The following is a 26,828-nucleotide window of genomic DNA, read 5'->3' on the forward strand; positions in this document are numbered from 1 at the left end:
GATGTCGCCCGGATCATTTCTTGGCCCGTGAGCATCACTATAGGCTGGCTGATCAGCGAGGAGAGGCAGGTGGAGTCGTCTTGAGTCGTCTCGAGAAGGAGGGTGTGGAAGAAGTGGAGGGGTCGGTGATGAAGTCATGCGGGGAAGGCCTCGTTGCTTCTTCAGGCGATCCGCTCAAAGTGTCCCATTGCCTGGCAGTGGCAAGTCACGTCTTCTTCGGTCGAGAAGGCAGGAAGCAACAAAAGTAGAAGAGGACGGAGTAGCCGGTGGAAGGAGGCGGGAGGGGCAGTAGCGGCAAGTGCTTGCCACAGGAAGGAAGCGGAGGCAGTCTCTCGGCCGCGAACAATAGTGAATGCCTCATCTAAGGGTGTGTGGTGGGGGCATGTAACGGTGGGCCGGGTCGACTCAAACTCGGGCGATAGGCGCATAATGAGCCGTCGTCGTGACTCCTCGTGGCACGGTGGCGGTGCATGCCTCATCGAGTACAAGTGAGGGGCCCGGGCGTGTGGGTAGGACAGTGAGAGGGTGTAAGGGCATCAGTATCAGCCATAACCCTGGGAATCTACTAGTGTGATCAACTCCCCTGATCAGGAGTGTCAAGGGCGATATAAGGTATAGATGCATGCTGTTGGGACCACCGATATGGCGCTCAAGTAGCTCCACATACGCAGCGAGATAGATCCTGCGATATAGGTGCGAATATCAATGGTAACGATCGACAAATAATCGTCGCGTCGTAGAATCGCCGACAATCACACTTCTCAAAAGTTGACTGCTCATAAGCTTTTGAGAATGGCATGAGGAATCGAGTTGTCGGGCTTCGAATGGAGGCGATGAAAGTACCGTCGGCTTATGGGAAAAAGAACACGAATGCCATCGAGAATGGAAGCTTGAGGAAGTAAGTCGCCATGCAATATAGTGGTGCCATCAAGCACCACATCAGTGGGAATCTCTGCGGTGACGGACATCGCGCAGAATTCCGCTGAGTCCGTCTGAGGTCCATCGGTTTAGATGCCAAGTTAAAGTACAATCGAGACGAAAAGATAATAAATAATAATAAATAAAAACAATTCTCGAAACAAGAGATGACACCAAAAGAAAACAATAAAATAGGAGAGAGAGAGGAAAAGAGGGATACTGTGGTGACCCGAGATACGGCGGTGACGTAGTCTGTGAGGCGGGCGCGGCCGGAGCGGCTGGGCGCGGGCGGCGCAACGTGCGAGGCGGAGCGCAGGCCGAGGCAGGCGAGGCTGAGCGCGCGAGGCATGGCCCTTGGCCCTTGAGCTTGCAGTGGCAGGCGCCTGTGTGCCTCGCTTGTGAGGCGTGGCGTGCGAGGCGCCTTGAGCTCGATGCGAGCGTGGCGGCCCACTGAGGCGGGCGAAGCGCGTGCGCTTCTTGTGGCCCGGGCGCGGTGACGTGACGTGTGTGGCGGAGAATGAGCACCGGTAGGGCGGACGGCCAGTGTCCTTGGGAGAAGGAGTGGCGTTCGTATCGCGCAGCCTAGCTAATCGCATTACCATGTTAGAGGTGAGGAGGAAGGGAAATGCTTGAACCATTGATCTCGATGGGACAAGCTCATGTATAAACTAGATGATGATGAAGTGTCTGTATCGCATTATGGTGTACAAGGTCTATACTCGGGGATATACATACACATATATACATGTATCTAACAATAACACATAATTTTTTGCTTTGGGTTTCATTATGAGCTTCTGGGGATGGGTGGCTCTTCTATTTTTTAGAGAAGTTGGCAGTATTCTTTCTTTCTAACAGTGGATGAGTACATGGAAGATATTGTTCATATGGTTAGAAACCTTCTGGCAAAAGATCAAATCGTGTTGGTGACATTAATTGTTGCCTATATTTTTAGTACTATGGATTGTGGTCTATTGTGTTTTGTGTCATCTATCTGAGCCGAGTAATCACTCTAGGTGGTTTGGGGATGGCCTTTTTATGTTGTTTCCTGTAGTATTATTGTTGCTTGTCTTGTGTAGCTATCTACTCTTTTTAATAAATGCTTGTATCCCATTGTCAAAAAGAAATAAACAAATTAGTGGGTTTCATGTTTTTATTCTCAAGACACATTGGCTAACAAAGGACTGAGTTATTCATAATGTCTTGCAATTAATTGAACTCGTCAGTTCAAGGAAATTCTCAACTATGTAATTAAGAAAAATATGTTAATTGGATCAAAATATGGTAAAGTTATGAAAATTCAAAATTTTGTTGATGATCAATTGTTTTGGATCTAATGCGAAGTAAATTATTTAAGTTCATCTTAAGTTTAGGAATTTAATTAGTAATATATGTTTAACTCATAAAAAAATAGCTAATAATTCCATATATATTAATTTGGATTAGTAGATTAGGGCGAAAAAGGCATCAAATTAATTATAAGTGAGATAATATATTAATAAAAGCACACCCAGTAGGGTAGGCTTGTTAGAAATGTTAGCTTCCCTGTAGCTCGAAACCATCATATATATAGAACTCAACAATCTTCAATTCATGTACATTTTAATTTTTTATATCAATTTTTGTATAATCAATTCAATGCTGTTTAGTATCATAGATGGTTCATATATCAATAGTTGTTTGAGTTATCAATAACTAAGTTTAATGTTCATCATATTGCTTACTTTAACAAATTATCTCAATTCAGATATTTGGTTTCTTATTCATTATCTCTGTTTTCATCTAAATAAAACTTGTGTTAAATTAGCATGCTTACATGATGATCAGTTCAGATGTCATACGTACATAAGAAATGAACTAATAATCAATTTCAATATGTTGGACTCATTAAATAGTATTTTGATTGCAAATTTAACAATACAAGACAGTGAAACTGGAGATGGATCAACCATATTAACAAATCTATGTAGCTGCAACCGCGCATTATCATTCTGAAAAGTAGTTATAATGGAGGCATATTCACTAAAGCATTATTCCAAAGCTTGAAGTCTGAAGAACTTCATAGATGATTGATATTTAAATTAAAAGCCTGTTTAATATCTCATCAACATAAAGAGTAAAAAATAAAGCAAACAGTAAAAACATTGAAGAAACAAAAAACAATCACGCGACTTTAAATACCTTACTTAGATCAGATCTTTCCAAGAAGCTAAGAAGCAGAGAATTAAGAAAAGCATTCCACACTCTCTGGACAACTGAAATAGTAAATGATCAAAGGCAAACCAAAGAGCGCAACTTTGTTTTGGCTAACAAATTATTGAATCTAAAAAGGACTGCCTCTTTCTCCAAAATAAATAAATAAATAAATAAGGATTGCCTCACTGTGGCTATCGAGTGCAAAAAAATAGATAGCGGCACCAACTTCTCTTGAAGAAGAGTAGAGCCATCCATCCCCAAAAGCCAATGATGAAAGCCAATGTAAAAGATGCGAAGAAATAAAGATTATCAATTGTTTCTTCATTTCCATCATCATCTTCTACCTCACCTTGTTGCGGTGATGGCACTGGAGTGCAATTCTTTATCAATGGTGGACCGCAAAGATATGGGTTCCCCTCATAACTGCTTTCATCAAATGTGTTGAATTGCGAGACCCTTCCTAGTGTAGGACCAGAAAGTTTATTGTATGCCACTAAGAAGGCCTTTATCAAATATAGCTCTGCTAATTGTGTAGGTATTCTTCCGTCAACATGTTGCGGGAGATATCTAAACTTTCAATATCATCAACCTTGATAATGTATCGAGAATTGGACCAGAAAGTTGATTGTTAGATAAATTCAAAGCTCATAGCCAACTCATATTGCCCATCTCCATTGGTATCTTACCTACAAGTTGGTTGCACGACAAGTCTAGTCCGGAGAAAAATAGTTAATGGTCTGCCCCTTGTAAATGTATGATCTGCTCTGTCTCAAAGTCAATGTCTTCAACTTCGATTATTGTGAGATAACCACTATAATACTTTGCTTGGAAAATACCTTTATAAGAGGAAAGAAATTGCCTAGTTATTCCCGTGTTAATTTCCACAGAATAATATCGTACGCTCTCAATATGTCCCATATTGTGGAAACATGAAGGTATTTGTTGGAAGAAATTGTTATGAGAAAGGTCTAGTATCCGAAAATATTTCAAGTTGCATATTTTTTCTGATATTGGTCCTGTGAAATGATTTCCTTTCAAAGAAAGTATCTTGAGGTTTAGGATAGCTCCCCTTATCCAACTAGAGATATCACCAAAAAAATCATTGTTTCCTATGTCTAATATTTTCCAAGGGTTGCCTGACATAGCTCTTGGAATTAAACCTGTGAGTAGATTATCATTTAATTTGAGGCAATCCAAGTTAGACAGATTGAAGCAAGATGGAATTTCACCGAAGAAATGATTTCTAGAAAGATCTAAGTATTGAAGAGAAGAGTAATTGCATAACTCATTGAGTAATTGGCCTTCCAGATTATTTCCTCCGACATTAAGGATGATGAGAAAAAGGAACAACTAGGCAGATTTCCAGACAATTGGTTTTCACTTATATCTACAAACATTAGCCTATTCTGACAAAGATAGCTTGAAATTTCCCCAACGAATCGATTGTCATTCATAAGCAGAGAAGATGGTGAAGCTAAGTTTGAGTTCTCTGGTAGTAGTTTTCCATGAAATTTGTTTTTAGACAAGTCTAATATATCGAGTTGGTGTAGACCTCCAATCGAATCAGATGGTTGTCCTAAGAAATTGTTATTTGACAAGTCTAAATATTGTAGCTGATGAATATAAGAAAATGAGGGAGGAATGGCACCTTGCAACAAATTGCGAGAAATATTCAAGTATGTTAAGTTAGGATGTGAGAAGCCAAAGCTCACCAGAATTTCTCAGATGAGTTTATTGTAAGATAAATGAAGCCACAACAAATGTATTTCGACGTGAGATGGAAAGACAAGTTGTCCTGTCAAAGAATTGTTATGGAAATCGAGGAAGCTCAGATGGTCTTGTTCTCAAACAACCATGTGGAAATATCACCATTCATGTTGCTATTAGAAAGATCGATGTATCGAATATAATGCTAAGAGGACAAGAAAGTGAGAATAGAACTATTGACGATGCAATTTGCTAATATGATACCATCCAATTGAAATGATGGTAGCAATAATGGATGTCCAGTTTGGACTTCAAGCCAATTATTGTTTGAAAGGTCCAATAGTTTGAGTTTGGTGTGATTAACAAGTGAACTAATTGGGAAAGTGCCTTCGAAATTATTATCATTGAAGAAAACATATTCAAGCATGGTAAGATTTTTTATCATGGCTAAAGGGAAATCAGTTTTTAATTGATTATTGGAAATAGCAAAAAATTTTAGGGACGAAAGATATCCTAGGCAAAAGGGGAGGTCTTCATTCAACTTGTTAAAACTAAGGTCCAACTCTTGAAGTTTATTTGTCTTGCACAATCCTCATCAAAAAAATATAATAGCGAAAAACGCTTAACGTTGAAGGCATTTTTAAATTAAAAAGGAAATAAATTTAACCAAAGAACAAGGAAACATTATGCGTTAATTTGGAGGGAAATCATCTCTTACCTTGCAAGAAGGTGCCATTGAGCCTGTTCCATGACAAAGATAAGACTTTGAGTGAGTTCCATTCATTCTCCATGGATGGAATGTCTCCACTAAATTCATTCGAACTCAAATCCAACACTACAAGTTTGTTTAATCTGCTCAACTCTGTGAAAAGAAAAACAAATGTCAAAATAGTTTTCACAGTTCTCACTTTATCCAAAGTTATCTTAGTTTCCAATCTTCTGAAAATTACTTAAGGTGTTCAGTAATAGAAAAACTCTTTTGATGATTAAAAAAACAGTAAATAGTAATAAAACTATGAAGCTAATATAAGTAAAAACTATTAGAGAATCCTTGTACTCAATTACCCCCTGATTATAGGATCTCAATCAATCACCAATAATCTTGTTATTAGATGTATTATTGTGTAATTAGTTGTAATCTCTTAATTATAGGATAGTTTCTATCTTTGTAACCTCACAATCGTGTGTATAAATATATCATATGAATCAATAGAAATGTAAGCCATTCTTTCCAATATCCTTTTCTATATTTTCATCATGGTATCAAGAGCCTAATTTTTTTTTTCTTTCCCAACATCTTTCTCTCTATTCAATGGCTTCTAACACTGCCTCCTCTTCCACCAACGATCCTATCTCCCTTCACAACCACCAGGATCCTCACCATCGCTTCCTTACCATCAATCTCTCCAACATTACCAAATTATCCTTAACCAATTATCTTACATGGAGCCTTCAAATCCAATCCCTGCTTGAAGGTTATGATCTTTATCACTTTCTTGATGGCACTCATCCTCCACCGCTACCCACCGTTACTGTCAATGGTGTTACATCACCCAATCCGGCATATACCACATGGAAGCGTCAAGATCGTCTCATCTTTCGCGCTCTTCTTGGTGCTCTCTCTGTTTCATTGCAACCACTTATTGCCCGCACCGCCACTTCTCTTGATGCATGGCAAACCTTAGCTCAGACCTATGCCAAGCCATCTTGTGGTCATATTAAACAACCGAAGACTCGGTTCAAAACAATGTTCCCAGTGGGCTCCACATCAATTAGTGACTATATGAAAACCATCAAAAATTCATGCTCGATAAACTTGCTCTTATTGGGAAGCCCTGTTGATGAGAGGATCTTATTGATCATGTTCTTGAGGGACTCGTGATGAGTACAAATCCGTCATTGATGCGATCAACGCTCGTGATACGTCAATTTCCTTTGCTGAACTCCATGATAAATTCCTTAACCAAGAAGCTTCTCTTCATACTACCTCACCTTCTCCTCTATCACTACCGGCAACGGTAAATCTTACTGTTTTTCGGAATCATCCAAATAGGCATTCACACCAATCCCAATAGTCCGGCCCTACCACAATATATTCTTCTCCGGATTAGCGCCAACCCAAACCTTATTTGGGTCGTTGTCAAGCCTATGGCGTTCATGGACACACTGCTAAATGGTGCCCGATGTTTTGACTTGTCACCTCTCAACAATCTCAGCAATCTCGCCCTCAAGGCTCTTAGGGGTCTCGTCCCTTCCCACCTCGGCATCCACAAGCCCATCATGCTATCCTCGGCAACACCTCTACTCCTACATGGCTGCTGGATAGTGGTGCATCTCACCATGTTACGTCTGACCTGAGCAATGTCTCCCTTCATAGTTCGTATCTGAGATCTGATGATGTCCTGATTGGTGATGGATCGGCTCTTCCCATCACTCATACTGGTTCTACCACCATCCCTACTTCCTCTCGCACCTTTGCTCTACAAAATGTCCTTTATGTACCCTCCATGAAAAAGAACTTAATTTCCATTTATCAATTTTGCACTACTAACCATGTTTCTATTGAATTCTCCCCTCTGCTTTTCAGGTGAAGGATCTCAACATGGGGGCAATCCTTTTGACGGGAGAATCTAAGGATGGTGTATATGAGTGGCCAACCAAATCTCTTTCAGTTACTTCTTCTCCGTTGCTTGCCTTTTCCAGTGTCAAAACTAACCTGTCCGAGTGGCACTCTCGACTCGGTCATCCCTCATTCCCTATTATGAAAAACATTATTTCTAAGTTTTCTTTACCTTTATCTAGCCAATTATCTTCTTTCCCACCCTGTAATGCCTGTGCATACAATAAAAACCATAAAATTCCATTTTCTTCTTCAATGTTAACTTCGTCCCATCCACTTGAACTTCTCTTTTCTGATGTTTGGATATCTCCTGTTTATTCTGTTGATGGTTTTCAGTACTATGTTATTTTTGTTGATCATTATACCCGATATGTTTGGTACCATCCACTAAAATGTAAATCTCATGTGTATGATGTCTTCGTTCGCTTCAAGGCATTAGTCGAAAAATCAATTCAAACATCAAATTGTTACCCTTTATTCGAGATAATGGTGGCGAATATAAAGCCCTTGATCGCTTTCTCTACCACTCTGGTATCTCTCATCTTACTACCCCACCTCATACACCTAAACACAATGGCTTTTCCGAACAACGTCATCGCCATATTATTGAAACCGGTCTATCTCTTCTAACTCATGCATCAATTGCTCTAACTTATTGGACTTATACTTTTGTCATTACTGTTTACCTCATCAACCGAATGGCCACACCTACACTACATCTTTTATCTCCTTTTGAAACACTCTTCGGGTCTCCACCCAACTACTCCAAACTTCGGGTGTTTGGTTGCTTATGTTATCCGTGGCTTTGTCCTTATTCTCAGCGTAAACTTGATTCTCGCTCAACTCCTTGTGTTTTTCTTGGCTATTCTTCCACACAAAGTGCCTATATTTGTCTCGATTTGTCCACTTCTAAAACATACATCTCTTGTCATGTTAAATTTCTTGAAAACTCTTTCCCTTTTCTTCATCGTCAATCCACTTTATCTCGTCCCACCCCTGATTTTATTTCCAAATGGTTTCCCCCGGTCCAAATTCTCCCCATTTCCCATGGCTCACTCAATATGTCTCCACAAAAGGATTCCTCGTGTTTGCCTCCTTCGCATAATACCTCTCCAGTCACTCCCCACCATCTGTCCTCCACTTCTCCTTCACTCGAACCACATACTTCTGAGATCCCTTCTCCCTCAACCACAACTCTACCTCCCAATCAAAATCTTCATCACATGACCACTCGATCAAAAAACAACATCCACAAACCCCTCACCAAGATGACTCTCACTGCTGCACTTTCTTCCTCCTTCGCCCTTGAGCCTCATACTATCACCCAGGACCTAAAAAGTTCCCAAATGGAGACAAGCTATGAATGATGAATTTGATGCTCTTGTACGGAATGGAACTTGGGAGCTTGTTTCATCTACCTCTTTGCAGAATATTGTTCTGTTGATAGGTACAAAGCCCGCCTTGTTGCCAAAGGTTTTCATTAATGGCATGGTGTGGATTATCATGTCACTTTTAGTCCCGTTATTAATCCAACCACAATTCGCCTTGTTCTAAGCTTGGCCATCAGTAGAGGTTGGACATTGCGATAGTTAGATGTTAATAATGCTTTCCTTCAAGGCCATCTTTCCAAAGATGTCTACATGACCCAACCTCCAGGCTTTGTTGATCACGACAATCCAACTTATGTATGCAAATTGAAGAAGGCTATATATGGGCTAAAGCAATCTCCAAGGGCTTGTTACCTTGAACTTCGCAGATTCCTCATTGAGTTTGGGTTCACCAACTCTCTTGCAGACACCTCTCTATTCACACTCTACTCAGGTACCACTACTATCTATCTCCTTGTTTATGTAGAAGACATTATCATCACAGGTACCCACGCTAATATCATTCAACGCTATATTGATCTCTTGGCCCAACGGTTTTCCATCAAGGATCTTGGTGCCTTATCTTATTTTCTTGGCATTGAGGTTCTCACTACTCCATCTGGTCTAATGCTTACTCAAACATGCTACATCACTGATCTTCTTGCCCCTAACAAAAATGTTTGATGCACGTCCTGTTGCTACACCACTTGCTACCCATGAAAATCTCACACTTCATTCAGGTACAGCATTGACAGACTCCACAGAATATCGAACTATTGTTGGCAGTCTACAATATCTTTGCCTCACTCACCCCGACATCACGTATGCTATTAACAAGCTTTTCCAGTTCATGCATCGTCCGATATCTGCACATTAGAATGTTGTAAACGACTTCTTCGCTATCTGTGTGGCACATTGACTCATGGTATATTTCTTCCTAAGGAAAATCCACTCTTACTTCATGCCTTCTCTGATGTTGATTGGGCTGGCAACAAAGATGATTATACATATATGAGTGCCTATCTTATCTATCTTGGTCGCCATCCTATCTCTTGGTCTCCACCAAACAACGCGCAGTTGCTTGATCATCCACAGAAGCTGAGTACCGTTTAGTTGCAACTGCTACTTCTGAAATCAATTGGATTTGTTCTCTTCTCACAGAGCTTCGTGTCACTCTTCCTACACCCCATACTATTTATTGTGACAACATTGGTGCCACCTATCTCTGCTCTAATCCAGTCTTTCGAAAGACTGAATTCATTCGCACATGAAACATGTCGCTATTGCCTATCATTTTATTCGGGATCAAGTGCAATCAGGGGCTCTTCGTGTTACTCATGTTTCTTCCACCAACCAGCTTGCAGACGCTCTTACCAAACCACTTCCACGGTGATGTTTCCAAGACCTACGAGTCAAGATTGGCGTCTCCTCCGAACACCATCTTGAGGGGGCATATTAGAGAATCCTTGTACTCAATTACCCCCTGATTATAGGATCTCAATCAATCACCAATAATCTTGTTATTAGCTGTATTATTGTGTAATTAGTTGTAATCTCTTAATTATAGGATAGTTTCTATCTTTGTAACCTCACAATCGTGTGTATAAATATATCATATGAATCAATAGAAATGTAAGCCATTCTTTCCAATATCCTCTTCTATATTTTCAACAAAAACATCACATTTGATGAAAATAAAAACTAGATCAAGAAGAAATAAAAGAATTTCACCTTTAAAGGCAAGCCTCTCTTCCATTTGGTTATCACTAAGGAAGAGAGTTTTGAGTGAAGTTAGTCCAGCCAAAAATGAAACATTGGTTGTATGCAAACTATTGGAAGACACATCCAAATAATCGAGCCTGTTCATCTTTAACCAATCCCCCAGTGCTGGAAACAAAAACAATAAGATCTTAAACATTAAGTACAAGAAACTTATAGTGTGTAAAATACATACCACTGATAAATTAGTCACTCTCTATGCCATTGCCTCTCAGTGCCAACCCTTTGAGAGATCTCAGAGCAGCCAAAGATTCATGAGTTTTGCCATCAAAGTAGTTTACAGAGATGTCTAAGTACTCCAGCCTCTTCAATGGAACAAGGTATTGAAAACAATCAATAGGAAGACAGGCAATGTTACCATTGTTGAATAGCACCATGCTTCGCAATTCATTCAATGGCAAGAACAAAGATATGCTCAGAGTGTAGTATGAGAACGGGGCACCGGTTTGCAAGTCCCAACTGAGGTCTAGGTTTGTGATACGCTTTGTGATTCATGAGCACTGTATTAGGCCCCATCTGCAGCAGTCACTGCTATAACTAATGTTCCACGTTTGGAAGAAAGGATGCCCATCGGCGGTGATTGAGAATTTGATGTATAGCAGAGCAATTCTTTCTTTTTCTATGCAGGCAAGGTAGCCATTTGACTGCAGCCAGATTAAAAGAAGTATTAAGCACAAGAGATAAGGCAATTCTAATATGAACAACAAGATCTATAGGTACTATATTTGCCTTTGTTTAAGAGGACGCCTTTCCACTTATGCATATCTACATAGTATTCACATTGGCACTGATTCTCCCTGTGTGCTTTGTGGTATCCATCGTGAGACCATTGACCACATTTTTGGCCAGTGTGTTTGTACTCTGGAAATATGGGATCAATTTTGTTCTTTACTGAACACGCCTATAACTTTCAATAACGGTTTTTCTTCTGGTAATTGGGTCACCGAGTTTGGTCATTCATTGCATACCTTGGCATTCATTGCGGCTAGCGCATGGCACATTTGGCTTTGTCGCTGTAATGCTATATTTAAAAATGTTCGTCCAAATTACCTTTCCATTGTTATCAAAACTGTGGCCCATGTTGGTGACTTCTCTATCTATACCAATGAGCTGCTGGGCAGGAAACTTATTCTAAATAATTTCTCTACAGCTGATGGTGGTTTCCTCTTCATTCATGCAAATACCAATCGCAACCTTCAGGTTAGCTCATTTGGTTTCTTCTTTACAAACACTAAGTATGAGATCTCTCTTGCAGGTTATGGTTCTCAGCATTTGCTGGACAACATCTCGGATGACATACTTGCTATTGAAGTTGGCTTCAAACTGCTTTGGAACATTGGATCCCGGTTAACCATATATTCTGTGTTCATCATGTTATTCTTGATCTTATCCAGAGCTCGGATTTCACTTCCTCCTGGAGATTTCAACTGCAAATTAGCAATCTGAATTTCCTTTTGGACATGTGTAGCTGTCCTCGAATTCATATCATACCATCGTCTTGGGGTTCTCCTGCTACCAATCTTGCGTCTTTTGGATTTCAACATCAACACCTCAACCTTTTCTTATTTGGGAAAGAACTACCTTTTTGGATCATGAAATCGATCTTAAGTAGTGGGTTCTACTTCTAAGTTGTTTTGTTCTATTTCTCTTGTTGTAGTTTATCTGTTTTTGTTTAGGCCTTTGTATTTTCTTTTTTTCTAATAAATAGCTTCTCTGTTTGAGAGGTTCTTTTAAAAAAAAAACAAGATCTATAGGTATGGGTTTCTGAATGCTGTGAATCACATGAAATCTATTTATAATGCAGTTAATTATGTAAAGACTTGGTCATAGATTCTAGTTATGACTGCAGCCGGCCATTCCTCTTTGCATTTGATGTGAATAAGGAAAATCCAAGTGTAGAAAGGATTTGATATAACTAGAATTAGTTTTGGGAAGTGACCTTCATTGGATCCTTTGCTTTGTTTTTTTTTTTGGAAGAGGAGCGGGGCGAACCCACTAGAGGATCCTTTGCTTTGTTTACATTGCATCGATTATTAAAAAGCAGAAAAAAAATGACAAAGAAAGATCAAAACATCATGAAGAGTAGAGGTCAAGAATGAAATATGGTCTACAATTCATTCAAAGAAAATGATTTCTGATCCAGTGTCATTAGATGACTAAGTGATGTTGGTTAGACTACCAAGTGTTTCTTGATTATTTAGTTTACGTAATATTGTGAATGACTGAGATCAATGACCAATCAGCAGAACTAAATCGATGAATATGAGAAGGTACAAGTAATTTGACATGTTCAAATTAATTGTCAAGAGAGGGAGACAATAGGCTTTAAATAACAAAGTGAACAATTCACATTTAATCATCCCCTTTTAAAAGTATCAATTTATCTTTTTACCAACATATATATATATATATATATATATATATATATACTACCGATGTCCATTGAATTAAGGTCTGATTGTCACCTTAAGCAAATTTGTAGACTTTAGAAAGGAGTGAAGATACTACAATTAATGTTCCTTTCCTTCTAATAGCATCTTAGTGAAAGAAATTACAAATGAGAGAAATATATTATTCCACAACATTGTTTGGGTAACAATGGCATAGACTTATTCATGCATTTGCCATAAATAATATCAAACTATCTAACTTAATATATATAATTAATTTTATGGGGGAATTGTGTACATAGATTTGAATCATGATGCACACTCAACCTAATATCTAGTTAAGAGCAAGGGTTTCAAATGAAAATCATATTAATTATCTTTAATACCCTTAACATTATGGCTTATTACCACTTTGATGCAAATTGAAGTTTGATCACCAAATAAAAATAGCCCTACTAAGAAAATTACCCTGGCATATCCATTCGGAAATAGTCAACATCTCCCGCATAGCTTTTGATATCATATATTTAGCTTTTTACCTTTTCCATTCCCATTTTAAAAGGTTTAACCTTTTGCGGTTAAATATTTTAGTAAGTCACTAAACTTTGACTCATTTTCACTTTGATCACCAAACTTCAAGTATATCAATTTGGTCACTCAACATTAGTTTGATTTCATTGGACAAAAAAAATCAAGGATTTCAACTCCCAACTGATTACATGGTTATTTGAAAATCCGAGTCAGCTCTCACTATGAACATTGTTAAGTCTATTGAAAATATTCACGTCATCGAAAAAAGTCACATCATTCATTTGGGGGCCGAAATCTCTTGATTTACTACCCAATGATATTAAATTAAAGTTGAATATTCAAATTGATGCAAATTAAAGTTTGATGATAAAATAAGTCAAAGTTTAGTGATTTACTAAAAATTTTACACAACCTTTTGCTCAAGAAATTTATAATTTATAAAAAAGGAATATATATATACCTATAGATCGGTTGGCCATGGATTCTTCCTCAAAATCTACCGATTCACGTTCTTTATGGCCGTCCAAGGCCTAGCAGGGTCATTCCATTCAATCGTGGGGAATTGGTTAGGGAGGTCAAGGCGAGGGCTTATCATGGGGGTATGAAGCTCGCACACCTCCATTGGGAACATCCTCGGGTCGGTGATGGTGTCCTCGGTTCTCGAGTTGGGATGGGGATGGTCCTTCATCCTCCCAGGTTTGCTCTGACAAGGTAGAGCTCGCTGAAGAAGAAGAGAAGCAGAGTGTTTGATGAAATGCTCAAGAGAACAACCAGTGTTTGATGAAATGCCTGGTTGGTCTCTCACACTCGGTCAAGGGGTCAGGAGGAAAAAACAGATGAGAGAAAGGCAATAAGACCCAATCAGCACACTCCACTAACATTCACTTATATAATAAAGTATTACAGACCATTAAACAAAATGCCATCTCCCGATTGGCTGACACAAAAACTAAACTCCCATTGGCCACACTTTAACCTTAAAGTGTGCCAGCATTGGTCTTTCCCTCACACCGAGAGATTGACCCCATTAAACTATTTATTTCTTCAAAAACTTCAACTACTTCAACTGCCATCATGCAGGCACCATGCTTTTCTTCTCATATCTTCAGAGAGCTCCCATTCTGGACTGGGACAGTGCCATCCAGCCATCCATGTTGTGTGTCCATCTTCTCACCATGCCTCAGCATCATCCCATCCACGTTGTGATCCCCAATTCCATGTATGTCCACGTGCGCTGCCATCTTGCCAACTTCTATCACATTTTCAACACTCCCCTTGATTGAAGTGTGCAGACTCCAATCAGACTCCTTATCTGTACGTGCTTTTCAGGTGGAAGCGCCTTAGTAAATATATCTGCAAGTTGGTTGTCGATGGAGCAATGATGGATTATAATCACACTGTCTGCTATCAGCTCTCTGATGAAGTGATATCACATATCTATGTGCTTTGTCCTCCCATGGTGCATGGGGTTCTTCGCCACAGCTATCGCCGATTGATTGTCGCACCATAACCTGGTTGAGCTGCTGATTATGTGCCCACATTCCTGTAACAGCCTTCTAAACCACACAACTTGGCACGCTATGGAAGTTGCAGCAACATACTCTGCCTCGATGGTTGAAAGAGCCACGATCTCTTGCTTCTTTGCACTCTAAGCCATAGCACTTAATCCCAGTCGAATCAGCATGCCTGTGGTGCTATTTCGGTCAGGCTGTAAGCCTTCCCAGTTATGGGGCATTCATTTCAGGAAAAGTGGGTGGAAGTGAGGGGAACTGGTCTGACTTTCCCCACTTCTGGTGTTCATTTGTGCTGAAGTGGGGGAAGTGGCACTTCCCCTACTTCCGACTGAAGTGGATTTTGAGCTAAGCCCACTTCAGTATTTTTTTTACTGAAGTGGGGGGAAGTGAGTCAATCTATAAAAACTAATTTATTTTCACTTCTAAAGTCTTTTTTGAACTCATAGAACTTCATCCAACACTTAAATTCTTCGGTTCTATTCTTACTTTCTAACAAATGAACACAGAAGTCCTGGAAGTGATATCACTTCCCCCCACTTCAGGAAAGTGACACTTCCTTCACTTCCTGACTTCTCCTCACTTCAGTGAAATGAACACCCCTTTATTATCAGAGAAGACTTCAAGTGTTCCCTCATCACCCTGATAGAACCACAACCCAAGCTCCTTGGTCCCTGCTAAGTATCTCACCACTCTCTTTGCTCCGGAGAAGTGAACTAAACTAGGACAATTCATGAATCTGGAAAGATAACTCATGGAGAAACATATGTCTGGGCAAGTGTGATTTAAATACAATAATTTCCCAACCAAGATGCGATACATTTTTGGATCTTCAAGCTCATCTTTAGTGGTTCCCTGTGATCTATCATTCACACCCATCGGGGTTTGCACTGGTTTACAATTCTCCATATGCAACTGATGCAACAACACTTCTATGTAATTATTTTGTCTAATAAAGATGCCATTGCATTCTTGCTTCACTTCAAACCTGAGAAAGTAATTTAACTCTCCTAAATCTGACATCTCAAAGGTCTTCATCATCTCCTCCTTAAACTAATCAATGAGAATTCTTGATGAGCTTGTATAGATGATGTCGTCGACATATAAACTCAGAAGCAAACTATCTCCACTCGGTAGTTCCTTTCGGTATAATGTATGTTCATATTGGCTTCTTATGTAGCCATGCTTTCGAAAGTGATGATCAATCCTGCTATACCATGCACGGGGGGCTTGCTTTAACCCATAGAGCACCTTCTTCAATCTACAGACCAGATGTTCACTTTCCTCAGTTACATACCCTTCTGGTTGTGCAACAAACATCTTCTCTTCAATGTCTCCATTCAGGAAGCCCGACTTGACATCAAAGTGGAACACCTGCCACCCTGCGTGTGCTGCCAATGCCAACACTAGTCTCACAGTTTCTAGTCGAGCTACGGGAGAGAAAACCTCCTCATAATCCACCCCGTACTTCTGTGAGTACCCCTTGGCCACCAGCCGAGCCTTCAGCTTCACCACATCACCTTGGGCATTCACCTTTGACTTATAGATCCACTTCAGTCCTACTGCACGTTTCCCTGGAGGCAATTCAAACAATACGCACGTATTGTTCTTCTCAATTGCAACAATTTCTGAGTTCATTGCCTCTTGCCAGCCTTTGTGCTTCACTGCTTCATTAAAGTCTTGTGGATCACCTACACACAAAGCAAAGGTACAAGTGATATAAATGTCAGACAGGAATCGTGTCCTCCTTGGTGTTTCATCTCCTGTTTGATCAGCCTGAGGACCAGCTCTTTGTATAGATGTTTCTTCACCAGCATCACTGTTTGTAACCACACCACCAGGAATCCCAATTGTTTCTTCTGTTAAAATCTCTGGCAATCCATGACTCTTTGCATCCCAGTTCCACCGAGATCCTTCATGGAACACGACATCCCTGCTTAAAATAATCTTGGAAGAAGAGGGATTATACAACCTGTATGCTTTGGCTTCAGAATAGTAGCCAATGAGCACACACTTCTCAGATTTATCACTGAGTTTCTATAACTTTTGTGAGGGAATTAAAGCAAATGCAATACAACTGAATACACGAAGGTAACTTACATTTGGTTTAATTGCATGCCAGGCTTCATAGGGGGTCATGTTGTGTAGTGCACAGGTTGGACTTCTATTCACTAGATGCACAGTAGTAAATACAGCTTCTCCCCAAAATCTCAATGGTAATTCACCACTCTTCAAGAGACTCTTTGCCATTTCAACCACCGTCCTGTTTTTTCTCTCCACAACACCGTTTTGCTGTGGTGTATAAGATGCTGTGAATTCCCTTTTAATTCCATACCTTTCATAATATTCCAGGAACTCACTTGATGAGAATCCCCATCTCGATCACTTCTCACTGTCTTTAACTTCATGCCCGACTGTCTCTCCATCAGTGTATGAAAAGATTGGAACTTTCCAAAAGCTTCAGATTTGTTTTTGATGAAATAGACTGTACACCATCTACTATAATCATCAACCAACAAATAGAAATATCTATTACCTCCCAGTGTGCCTTCACTCATGGGACCACAGAGATCCATGTGTACTAATTCAAGACATGCACTTGCCCTTCTAGCTACCCCGCTAGGAAAAGGGGTTCTTGCTTGCTTTGTCATAACACAGTCCTCACACTGGGACTTCTTTTTCAGTTCAGGCATTCCTCTTACCATTTTCTTGTGCGCCATGGACATCAGGCCCTTGTAGTTAAGATGCCCAAGTCTCAAATGCCACAATTCTTCATCAGTTTGACTCCTCACCGTCAGTACAAAGTTCTCCAACTTCGCAATATATAATGGAACATGTTGTTGCTTGTTCTTGGGACAGAGATCACTTGCTCCTTCTCTTGATTATCTCTAATGATACATTGGTTCTTCTCGAACATCACTGAGTAACCTCTGGAGAGTAGCTATCCTACACTCAATAGATTGTACGCAAGTCCCGACATAAACTGAACACCTTGCAACCTCTTTTGTATTCCCGCCTGTGTACTAACTGCAACTGTCCCCACACCGCACATCTTCATTTCTTTGTCATCCCCTAACCTCACAGTGACCTTCAGTGACTCATCAAGCTCACTGAATAACAACTTATCACCGGTCATGTGATTTGAGCACCCCGAGTCAATCAACCACACAGAGTTAGAGTGAGTACCTGTGGAACTACTCGCCATGAAGAGGTTCTCCATGCTCCCCTCTTCAGCTACAAGTCTAGTTGCCTTCTCTGGCTGCTTTTCTCATGCTCGGCATTCAGCTTTCATGTGCCTGAATTTCTTACACTGAAAGCACTGTATGTGAATCTTGTTGTCCATGCTCCTACCTCGGCCACCACGAGCTCTTCCTCTCCCGTGACCAAAGGACCTCCCACGTCCTCTACTATCACCCCACGAGCTCCCATTACCTCCACTCTTGTTGAAATTAGTGACTAGTTGCTCGTTCTTGACATGAAGAGCCCTCTTACCAACCTTGCCTGCCGCACGGTTCACTCTCAAGTCGTGGGCTTGCAGTGTGCGGCAGAGATTGTCTAGTGGGAGCTTCGCAATCTCCTTTGATTCCTCAATCGCGATAGCAACCCAGTCGAACTTCGGTGCTAAACTGCGGAGCACCTTGGACACCACTTCGGGTTCCTTGAGTTTATGTCTGAGTGCCTTGATCTGGTTGGTGATTGTTATGACTCGAGAGATGTACCCTTGAACTCCCTCATCATCTCCCATCTGCAGCGTCTCAAAGTCTTGCCGAAGCGCTTGAATCCTCACCGACAGCACCTTGGAGGTACCAAGGCAATGCTTTCTCAAAATCTCTCTTGCATCATGTGCTGATTTAGCTTCCGCGATCCGGTTGAGATTCGGACCGTCCACGGCTTGCTGGATCAGACAAAGTGCCTTCGTGTCTCGCTTTCGGTTCTCCCTCTCCACAGTTTCATCCTTCGACTCCGTCCAGCCGTTCTCCACCAAGTCCCACAACTCCTGGGACCTGAAAATGGTCTTCATCCGCAAGTTCCACCGCCCGTACTCCTGGCCAGTAAACACTGGGACCGACGGCTGAGAGAGACACACCGGTGCATTTACTGACGCCGACGAGCTACTAGTTGCCATAGAGGAGCTCTGATACCAGATTGACAAGGTAGAGCTCACTGAAGAAGAAGAGAAGTAGAGTGTTTGACGAAATGCTCAAGAGAACAACCAGTGTTTGATGAAATGCCTGGTTGGTCTCTCACACTCGGTCAAGGGGTCAGAAGGAAAAAACAGATGAGAGAAAGGCAATAAGACCCAATCAGCACACTCCACTAACATTCACTTATATAATAAAGTATTACAGACCATTAAACAAAATGCCATCTCCCGATTGGCTGACACAAAAACTAAACTCCCATTGGCCACACTTTAACCTTAAAGTGTGCCAGCATTGGTCTTTCCCTCACACCGGGAGATTGACCCCATTAAACTATTCATTTCTTCAAAAACTTCAACTACTTCAACTGCCATCACGCAGGCACCATGCTTTTCTTCTCATATCTTCAGAGAGCTCCCATTCTGGACCGGGACAACACCATCCCGCCATCCATGCTGCGCGTCCATCTTCTCACCATGCCTCAGCATCATCCCATCCACGTTGTGATCCCCCATTCCATGTATGTCCACATGCGCTGCCATCTTGCCAACTTCGATCACATCTTCAACATGCTCATAGTTTTGGTTGGGTTCTTCGTTTGGGGTTTCTTGGTGGTTGATCTAAGAAAAATGGGATTCGAAGCCCCGGAAGAGGGAGATGGTGACGGAGATGGAGATGAATCCCCGGGAGTGCTTGGATGATTTGGAGGATGGAGAGGAAGAGGTAAGGTTTGTAGAATCAAAATGGAAGAAGGATAAGGGGGGTTCATGGAAGCATGGAGGTTGGCAGGAGTTGTAGAGTTTGCCCTATGTCTCTCCTTCTCAAATCTTGTGGCTTTCACCTTCCTCTATTGGTTGCCCTTTTACATTCACCATGTTGGTAACCAGTAAGTTTCCTCTTTTTTTATTTTTTAAATAGTTTAGATATTTATTTGTTTATTGTTGCGTTGCAGTGCAGTTATTTATATAAATTTTTTAGAGATATCTAAAAAAATAATTCATTTGACACCATTATTATTATCATTATTATTTTGATAATGACCTTTATAATATTCCCTTCTTAGGTTTTTTATAAACTTTGAAATTGTTACTTGATTTGTGATCATGTACGTCATGAAAAAAACAACAATTGCATGTGCACCCTTAAGTTTCTCATTTGGTTATGTATACCATGAGGTTTAGATCATATATGCTCAGCCTTTGTTAAGGCATAGTAGTTGTGCTAGAAAACTTTAAAAAAAAGGCGTGAGCAATCACATAAACAAATAACAATAAAAATAAATTTGTGTTCATATTTAGGATGAGTCTGATTTATATATGTTGAAGTTAGAGACAGACATCATACTACCTTCTATTATTGGACCACACATTGATACAAAACACAAATATAGAGTACGTTTAAACTTCATAATAAACAAGGTGTTTATTTATCAATTTGATATGGTCTTCTAGACCATGGAATTCAGCAATTTTCAATATCATTCAATGATTAGATCTAATTCTGAACAATTTAAAGCTAATATGATACTAGCATGATGATATCACTAATGCCTTGGACGTATTAATTTATAACATGAGAATCATAGATGGGACAATCACCAAGTTGACTAACAGACCAGTCTATATAAAGTTCATTGAGAAAAGCTAAGGGCAGTAAAATTGAAATAAAAAAATTGATTTATTCTCCAACATTTACATGGCATAGAAATATTAGGGTAATAATCTTGAGTGTGTACCTTATTATGCCCAAATTTCACTTGGAGCACCAAATTTTGTGATATCATCATGTTGGTATCATAACATTGTGCAGTGACATGTCTAACATTGTGATCCTGAGTAAATTCATGCTTCAAAATACCTGATTTAATCTGAATTGTGCTTCTATCAATTACTATGGGTGCAGCCCATAAATAAAAAGGACATTTTTTTCTTACAATATGCCTTGCACCTCTTTTTATTATTGGGCCTAAAGTTCATGACACATCTATTCCATAATTCCTAATAGCCTCCCTAAACTACTTGAAACTAGAGAATTTCATCCCAATCTTGAAATGGGGATCCTTCATATCACAATCTTGATTGAATTCTTCATACTTTGGTTTATTTGGTTCTAATTGTTCCTCATCTGTTGAAGAACAGGAATTCAATTCATCAGATGAAGCATAATCTGATTCAGCATCTACGGGTACCCCAGCATCTACCACAAGTATATGCATAGGGATATAACCACTATCAGCAATAACTCCCTCCTCCTCACCCTCCTCCTGACTATTGAAACTATATTCTGAGTCATGCAGCTCACTGCCCTCATCTAATTCCTTATCATCATCATCAGCTTCTTCATCTGTTGCATTACCACCTTCTACATTTCTTGGTTCACTTTCTTCAACATTACCCACCTGATTTTTTTCTATGATTCTGTCAACATTTTTAATTGATGCATTTCCTGATTTCTTGTTCCTAACAACATTAACCTTCACAGCACCACTGTCAGAGGATGATACCTTAGATACAAATTTATTACTTTGGTGTGATTCACAGTCATTAACATTGCTAGTGCATCTGCATCATTAATTATTTCTCTTAAACCCATTGTGCTGGTGTTAATGTCTAATCACCAGAACCTACAACCATCAACTATTAATCCCATCTCCTTTGCCATGTCTACAAGTTCTAATCTATATATTTTATCCAGGCAACAATAGTCTGCAAACCCAACTATACCACGGTCGGCCCATTTGTGCACTTCACCATCTGTATATTGCAACTTAAAAGTGAAATACTCAATGTTGGGTGTTGAAAAAAAATTGTTTCTATAAGCCAATCAATAAATTTGTTTGCATAACCCAATCAATAAATTTGTTTGTACTCAGTTATACTAGCAACATCTCACTAAAATAAATACAAATACAACTGCAATAGTATATGAAGATACTTTAATTTCTGTTAATGAATACATATGTATATATATATATATATATATATATATATATATATATATATATATATATATATATATATGCAGCTAAGGAAAATACCTAACATATTTTAAGAGAACATAACATTACAAAGTACAAACTAAAACAAACCATACAAACTTGCATAAGTAAATGTTATTCATATGAGTTTGCAACTAAGAAATTAAACTTTACAGTATTTTAAGGGAATATAACATTGACAATTAAGGTAACAAACATCTACTAATAATTAACAAGTTTGCATAGGACTTAAACACAGCTTGCAAGGAAAGCACAAAATTTGCTTACAGCTTTACAGATTCATATCTTTAGTGAGTACTAAACTATGCCCAAATTTCATTCAAGGTATTAACCCTATTTCTCCTTATCTATGCGGGGACCATATGTGTGGAATTGATGACTTCTCACATATACAGACAATATATATATACTCCCCATAAAAAGCCAACATCTCATACCTTCAATTATAGAACAATTCATTTCCACAACATATAAATAGCTCACATCCAAAACCAAAGAATATACACCATGTGAGAATCTTCCAAAAAAGGTGCTTTGGTTCTTCATGCAATAAAAAGAAAAGTACTACTAGTATTCACTACTAATGATGAAGTTTAGGTTTTATCCTCATCTCATATAATAGGGCAAGGCAACAATTGATGATCAATTAGTTTACCCTAAATCTTATTTTAAAATAGACTACACATGAAACCCTAATGGTCAATCGCCACTTCTAATTTCAAAATATTTGTCAGGTAAACTTTTGATAGCTTGGTGGTTCCTTCCCCAGAGGTCTTATCGCCCAATTGACGTCCATGTATGTCGAGTGTTGTCACTTGTTATTCTGCGGTCACCGTCAATTGCGAGGGATAGGATGTATGGTCTGGATAGAGAAATATTGTTTGTCGGTGTAGAGAAGAAATGTGAAATGCTTGGACTTTGTTCAGGCTAGTCAGGTGGCCATGGGCTGCTCCGATGGAAACGAGGGAAGATGGGGAAGAGCGGGAGGTGGAAAGGTGGGGATGAGAAATGGGGACGGGAGGGTTTTTTTAGGGTGACTGATGTGGCAGGTGATGTGGACGTTGATGTGGCATCAACTTCTCCACATCATCAAGTTGCTGACATGTCCATGCCACATAAGAAATGATATTGTTTTTAGGGGTTGATGTGGCTATTCCGGTGGCCACATAAGCAAAACTTCACTGGATTTTCCCTGTTGGCCTCCAGTGTAAGTAAATAAAAATAAGATATCCAAAAAGAAACAAATCAAAATTTGGTGCTCAAAATGAAATTTGGGTATAATAAGGTACCCAAACTCAAGATTATTACCCAGCTTAAATGCAATATGTGGATAAATATGCCTACCAAAAGATTTCATCCTTGATATCAATTTACCAACCTTGTAAATGGCTTGTTTAGTGTATCCGTCTATTGTTAGAAAAAGGAATTCCGCCTGCTCTTATTGAAGTATAGAAGAGCCATTCATTCCCAAAAGCTGATGATGTAAGCAATGGCGAATGAAGTAAAGAATATGAGATGTTCCGTTGCTTCTTCATCTCCAACCTCACTCTGTGGTGATGGTGGTGATGGCAGCATTTATGTTATAATAAAGCAATTATTCACCAAAGGGGACCCACAAAGATAGGGGTTTCCCTCATAGCTGCTTTCATCAAATGTGCTGAATTGTGAGATTCCTCCTAGTATTGGACCAAAGAGGTTATTGTATGCCACAAAGAAAACCTCTAAGAAATGTAGCTTCTTTAGTTTTGTAGGTATGCTACCATTGAGCATTGTGTGGGAGAGATCTAAGCTTTCAATCTCCATCAATATTGATAATGTTTCAGGAATGGATCCAACCAGCAGTTATTAGACAAATTCAAAACATGGAACTTAATGATGTTGCAAATCTCCCAAGGAATCTCACCCACTAATTGGTTAGAAGTCAAATCCAACCCAAAAAAAAGGTTCATTATGTTCCCTTTGTAATCATAAACTTCTCTTTTGTTTGCAAAATCAATAATACCTTTAAATCTAAGTAATTCAAACATCAGAGTGAAATCGAGATTAGGGACAAAGACTCTATGCATGTTATATATATTTTCAGATGCAAACGAGTTAAACATTGAATCCATGAATTCATATTGCCAATCACTATCATGACACATATTTTGCAGGCATAGAGGTATATTTCCAGATAAGTTATTGCAAATTAAGTCTAGAATGTGGATGTGTCTTAAGTTAAAAATTTGGTTTGATATCAAGCCACAAAATATTGTTTCCTCTTAAGGAAATTTTTTAATGCTTTTCCTGTCCAACTCGGGAAATTCCCAGAGCAATGGTTATTCCCTATATTTAATGTTCTCAGTGGACTGTTTGACAAAAAATTTGGGATGGATCCGGCAAAGTTATTATAATTCAAATTTAAATATTCCAAATGAGATAAGTTGAAGAAGAATGGTAGTTGACTAAAGAAATGATTTCTTGAGAGATCAAGAGCTTCAAGGTAAGATAGATTGCAAAGCTCAATTGGGAAATGACCTACTAAATTATTTCTCGTGGCATTGAGGACAGATAGTTGTGAAATGTTACTTATACTTCTTGGTAACACACCAGAAAACTGGTTCTCACTAGTATCCAACTAATAAAGATAAGAGCTTTCGCAAAGGCTCTCAGAAATTTCCCCGGTGAGCTGATTCCCAAATATAAGAAAAACTTATAATTGAATTAGGTTTGAGTTATTTGAAGTAAGTTTCCTATAAATTTGTTCATAGAAAGGTTTAATATTTCAATATGTAGCATATATATCTCCAAAAGAAATGGGTGTCCCCAGAAACAGTTATATGACAAGTCCAAAAATTCTAGAAGTCTCAGATGAATAAATGAGGTAGGGATGATACCTTGAAACATGCTATGTGACATATTTAAATATGTCAAGTTGGGAAGAACAAGGCCGATGTTAATAGGTAGTTCTCCAATGAGTTGATTGTGGGATAAATCAATGTATGACAAACTCATTGTGAGATTGGATGGGAGGATAAGTGCTCCACTTAAGGAATCATTTTGTAGGCTAAGGTAATGTAAATTGGCATCATTCTCCGATAACAAAGTTATAATATTATAGTTTTCAACCCATTATCTTGGTTGATGATGCAATTTGACAAAAGCTGATCCTCCAGCTCAAATAATGGCCCCAAACTTGGAGTTTCAATGTGGATCTCCAAATGATTATTGTTTGAAAGATCCAACATCTTTATTATAGTATGATTAACAACTGATCCTATGGAGAAAATGCCATGAAAACCATTGTTTGAAGCAGAAACATATAACTTTATAGGGTTTTTAATGGAAGTTGATAGGAAATTGGATTCAATTTGATTAATGGAAATATCAAAGAAATTTAGGTATGAGAGGTTCCTAAAGTAGAGGGGAAGGTCTTCCTTGAACTTGTTATGACTAAGATCAAGTATTTGAAGTTTCTTCATTGCACACAATCTTGAAAAAATGCATTTGCGTTGTGAATTAATTGTGTATATGAATTTATTAACAGAAGATTTATTGTGAAGAAAAGTATAATTTGGAATATAACTAACTTTTACCTGCGAAGGAAGTGCCATTAAGTTCATTATTTAATACTGAAATTTCTGTGCATGAGTTCCAATCTTTTACCATTGATGGGATATCATCCGTAAACATATTTCCTCTCAAGTCTCCTTAATCTACTCAACTCAGTAATTAAATGAGAAAAATTATATATATTAATATCTAAGAGAATATTTTTGCATTAACATCCTTTGTTATATATGAAACATAAAACAGAACACCCACCACTCATGGGAGGCTCTCCTTGAAGACTATTCACATTAAGGATGAGAGTTTTTAGAGAAGATAGTCTAATTAAATATGGAACAATGCTTCTAATGACAAATCCAAGTATTTGAGTTTGCTCAATTTTGGCAAAGCTCCGGATGCTAGAGATGAATAACCTGTTAGATGCAAATAAAACATGTTATGTGGACTTATTTAACCAAAAAAAATCTTAAACTATTATATAATCATATGCTGATGTAAAACTATCAGTTACGCTGATACATACCTCTGAATCTCTGATAAATAGTTCTCTTCCCATCCAATTGCCTGACAGGGAGAGACCTTTGAGAGAGGCTAATGCACCCAAAAATGACAAATCTTTGCCATTGAAATAATTGTCGGAGAGGTCCAAGTAGTCCAGTTTTTCAATCCCGCCAAACTCCCAAAACAATTAGTAATGGGGATGTAGCCATTGATTTGGTTTCTTGATAGAATTAGGGCTCTCATTTCCTTGAATCTCAAGAATAAAGAGATGTTGAGAATGTGATCAGAGTTCCAAAAATTGGTATAGAAAATGTCCAATCTTGTGACATGCTTTGTTGTTGATAAACACCCCATAGTTATTGCTATTGTTTTGCCAAGATGAGTGGCTAGGCCGCTAAGAAAGACAGGGACATGCACAAGCCTCGGTGGAGCAAGTGGAGGCAAGGGCCCGCACACACGAGGGCATTGGGACCACCCGCACACAACCATTACTCACACTCCAAGAAATGTGCCCTCACTCATGATTCGAACTCTCACCACTTGTAAAGAGTTCTAATGGGGACCTGGCTACCAATAGACTACTTGGTCGTTGGTGTCACTGTTGTTGTTCCTTGACATG

General features: G+C 39.1%; 1 protein-coding gene across 1 annotated transcript; it reads right to left on the reverse strand.

Moving 5' to 3' along the window:
• Positions 1-18,287: 18,287 nt before the first annotated feature.
• On the reverse strand, positions 18,288-19,145 carry LOC120255632. The gene has a single exon (XM_039263417.1). It carries the CDS (start codon positions 19,143-19,145, stop codon positions 18,288-18,290), a length of 858 nt encoding a protein of 285 aa, XP_039119351.1.
• Between the last annotated feature and the right edge of the window lie 7,683 nt (positions 19,146-26,828).

This window comes from Dioscorea cayenensis, unplaced genomic scaffold, assembly GCF_009730915.1.
Source record: "Dioscorea cayenensis subsp. rotundata cultivar TDr96_F1 unplaced genomic scaffold, TDr96_F1_v2_PseudoChromosome.rev07_lg8_w22 25.fasta BLBR01001115.1, whole genome shotgun sequence".
NCBI classification, from domain to species: Eukaryota; Viridiplantae; Streptophyta; class Magnoliopsida; order Dioscoreales; family Dioscoreaceae; genus Dioscorea; species Dioscorea cayenensis.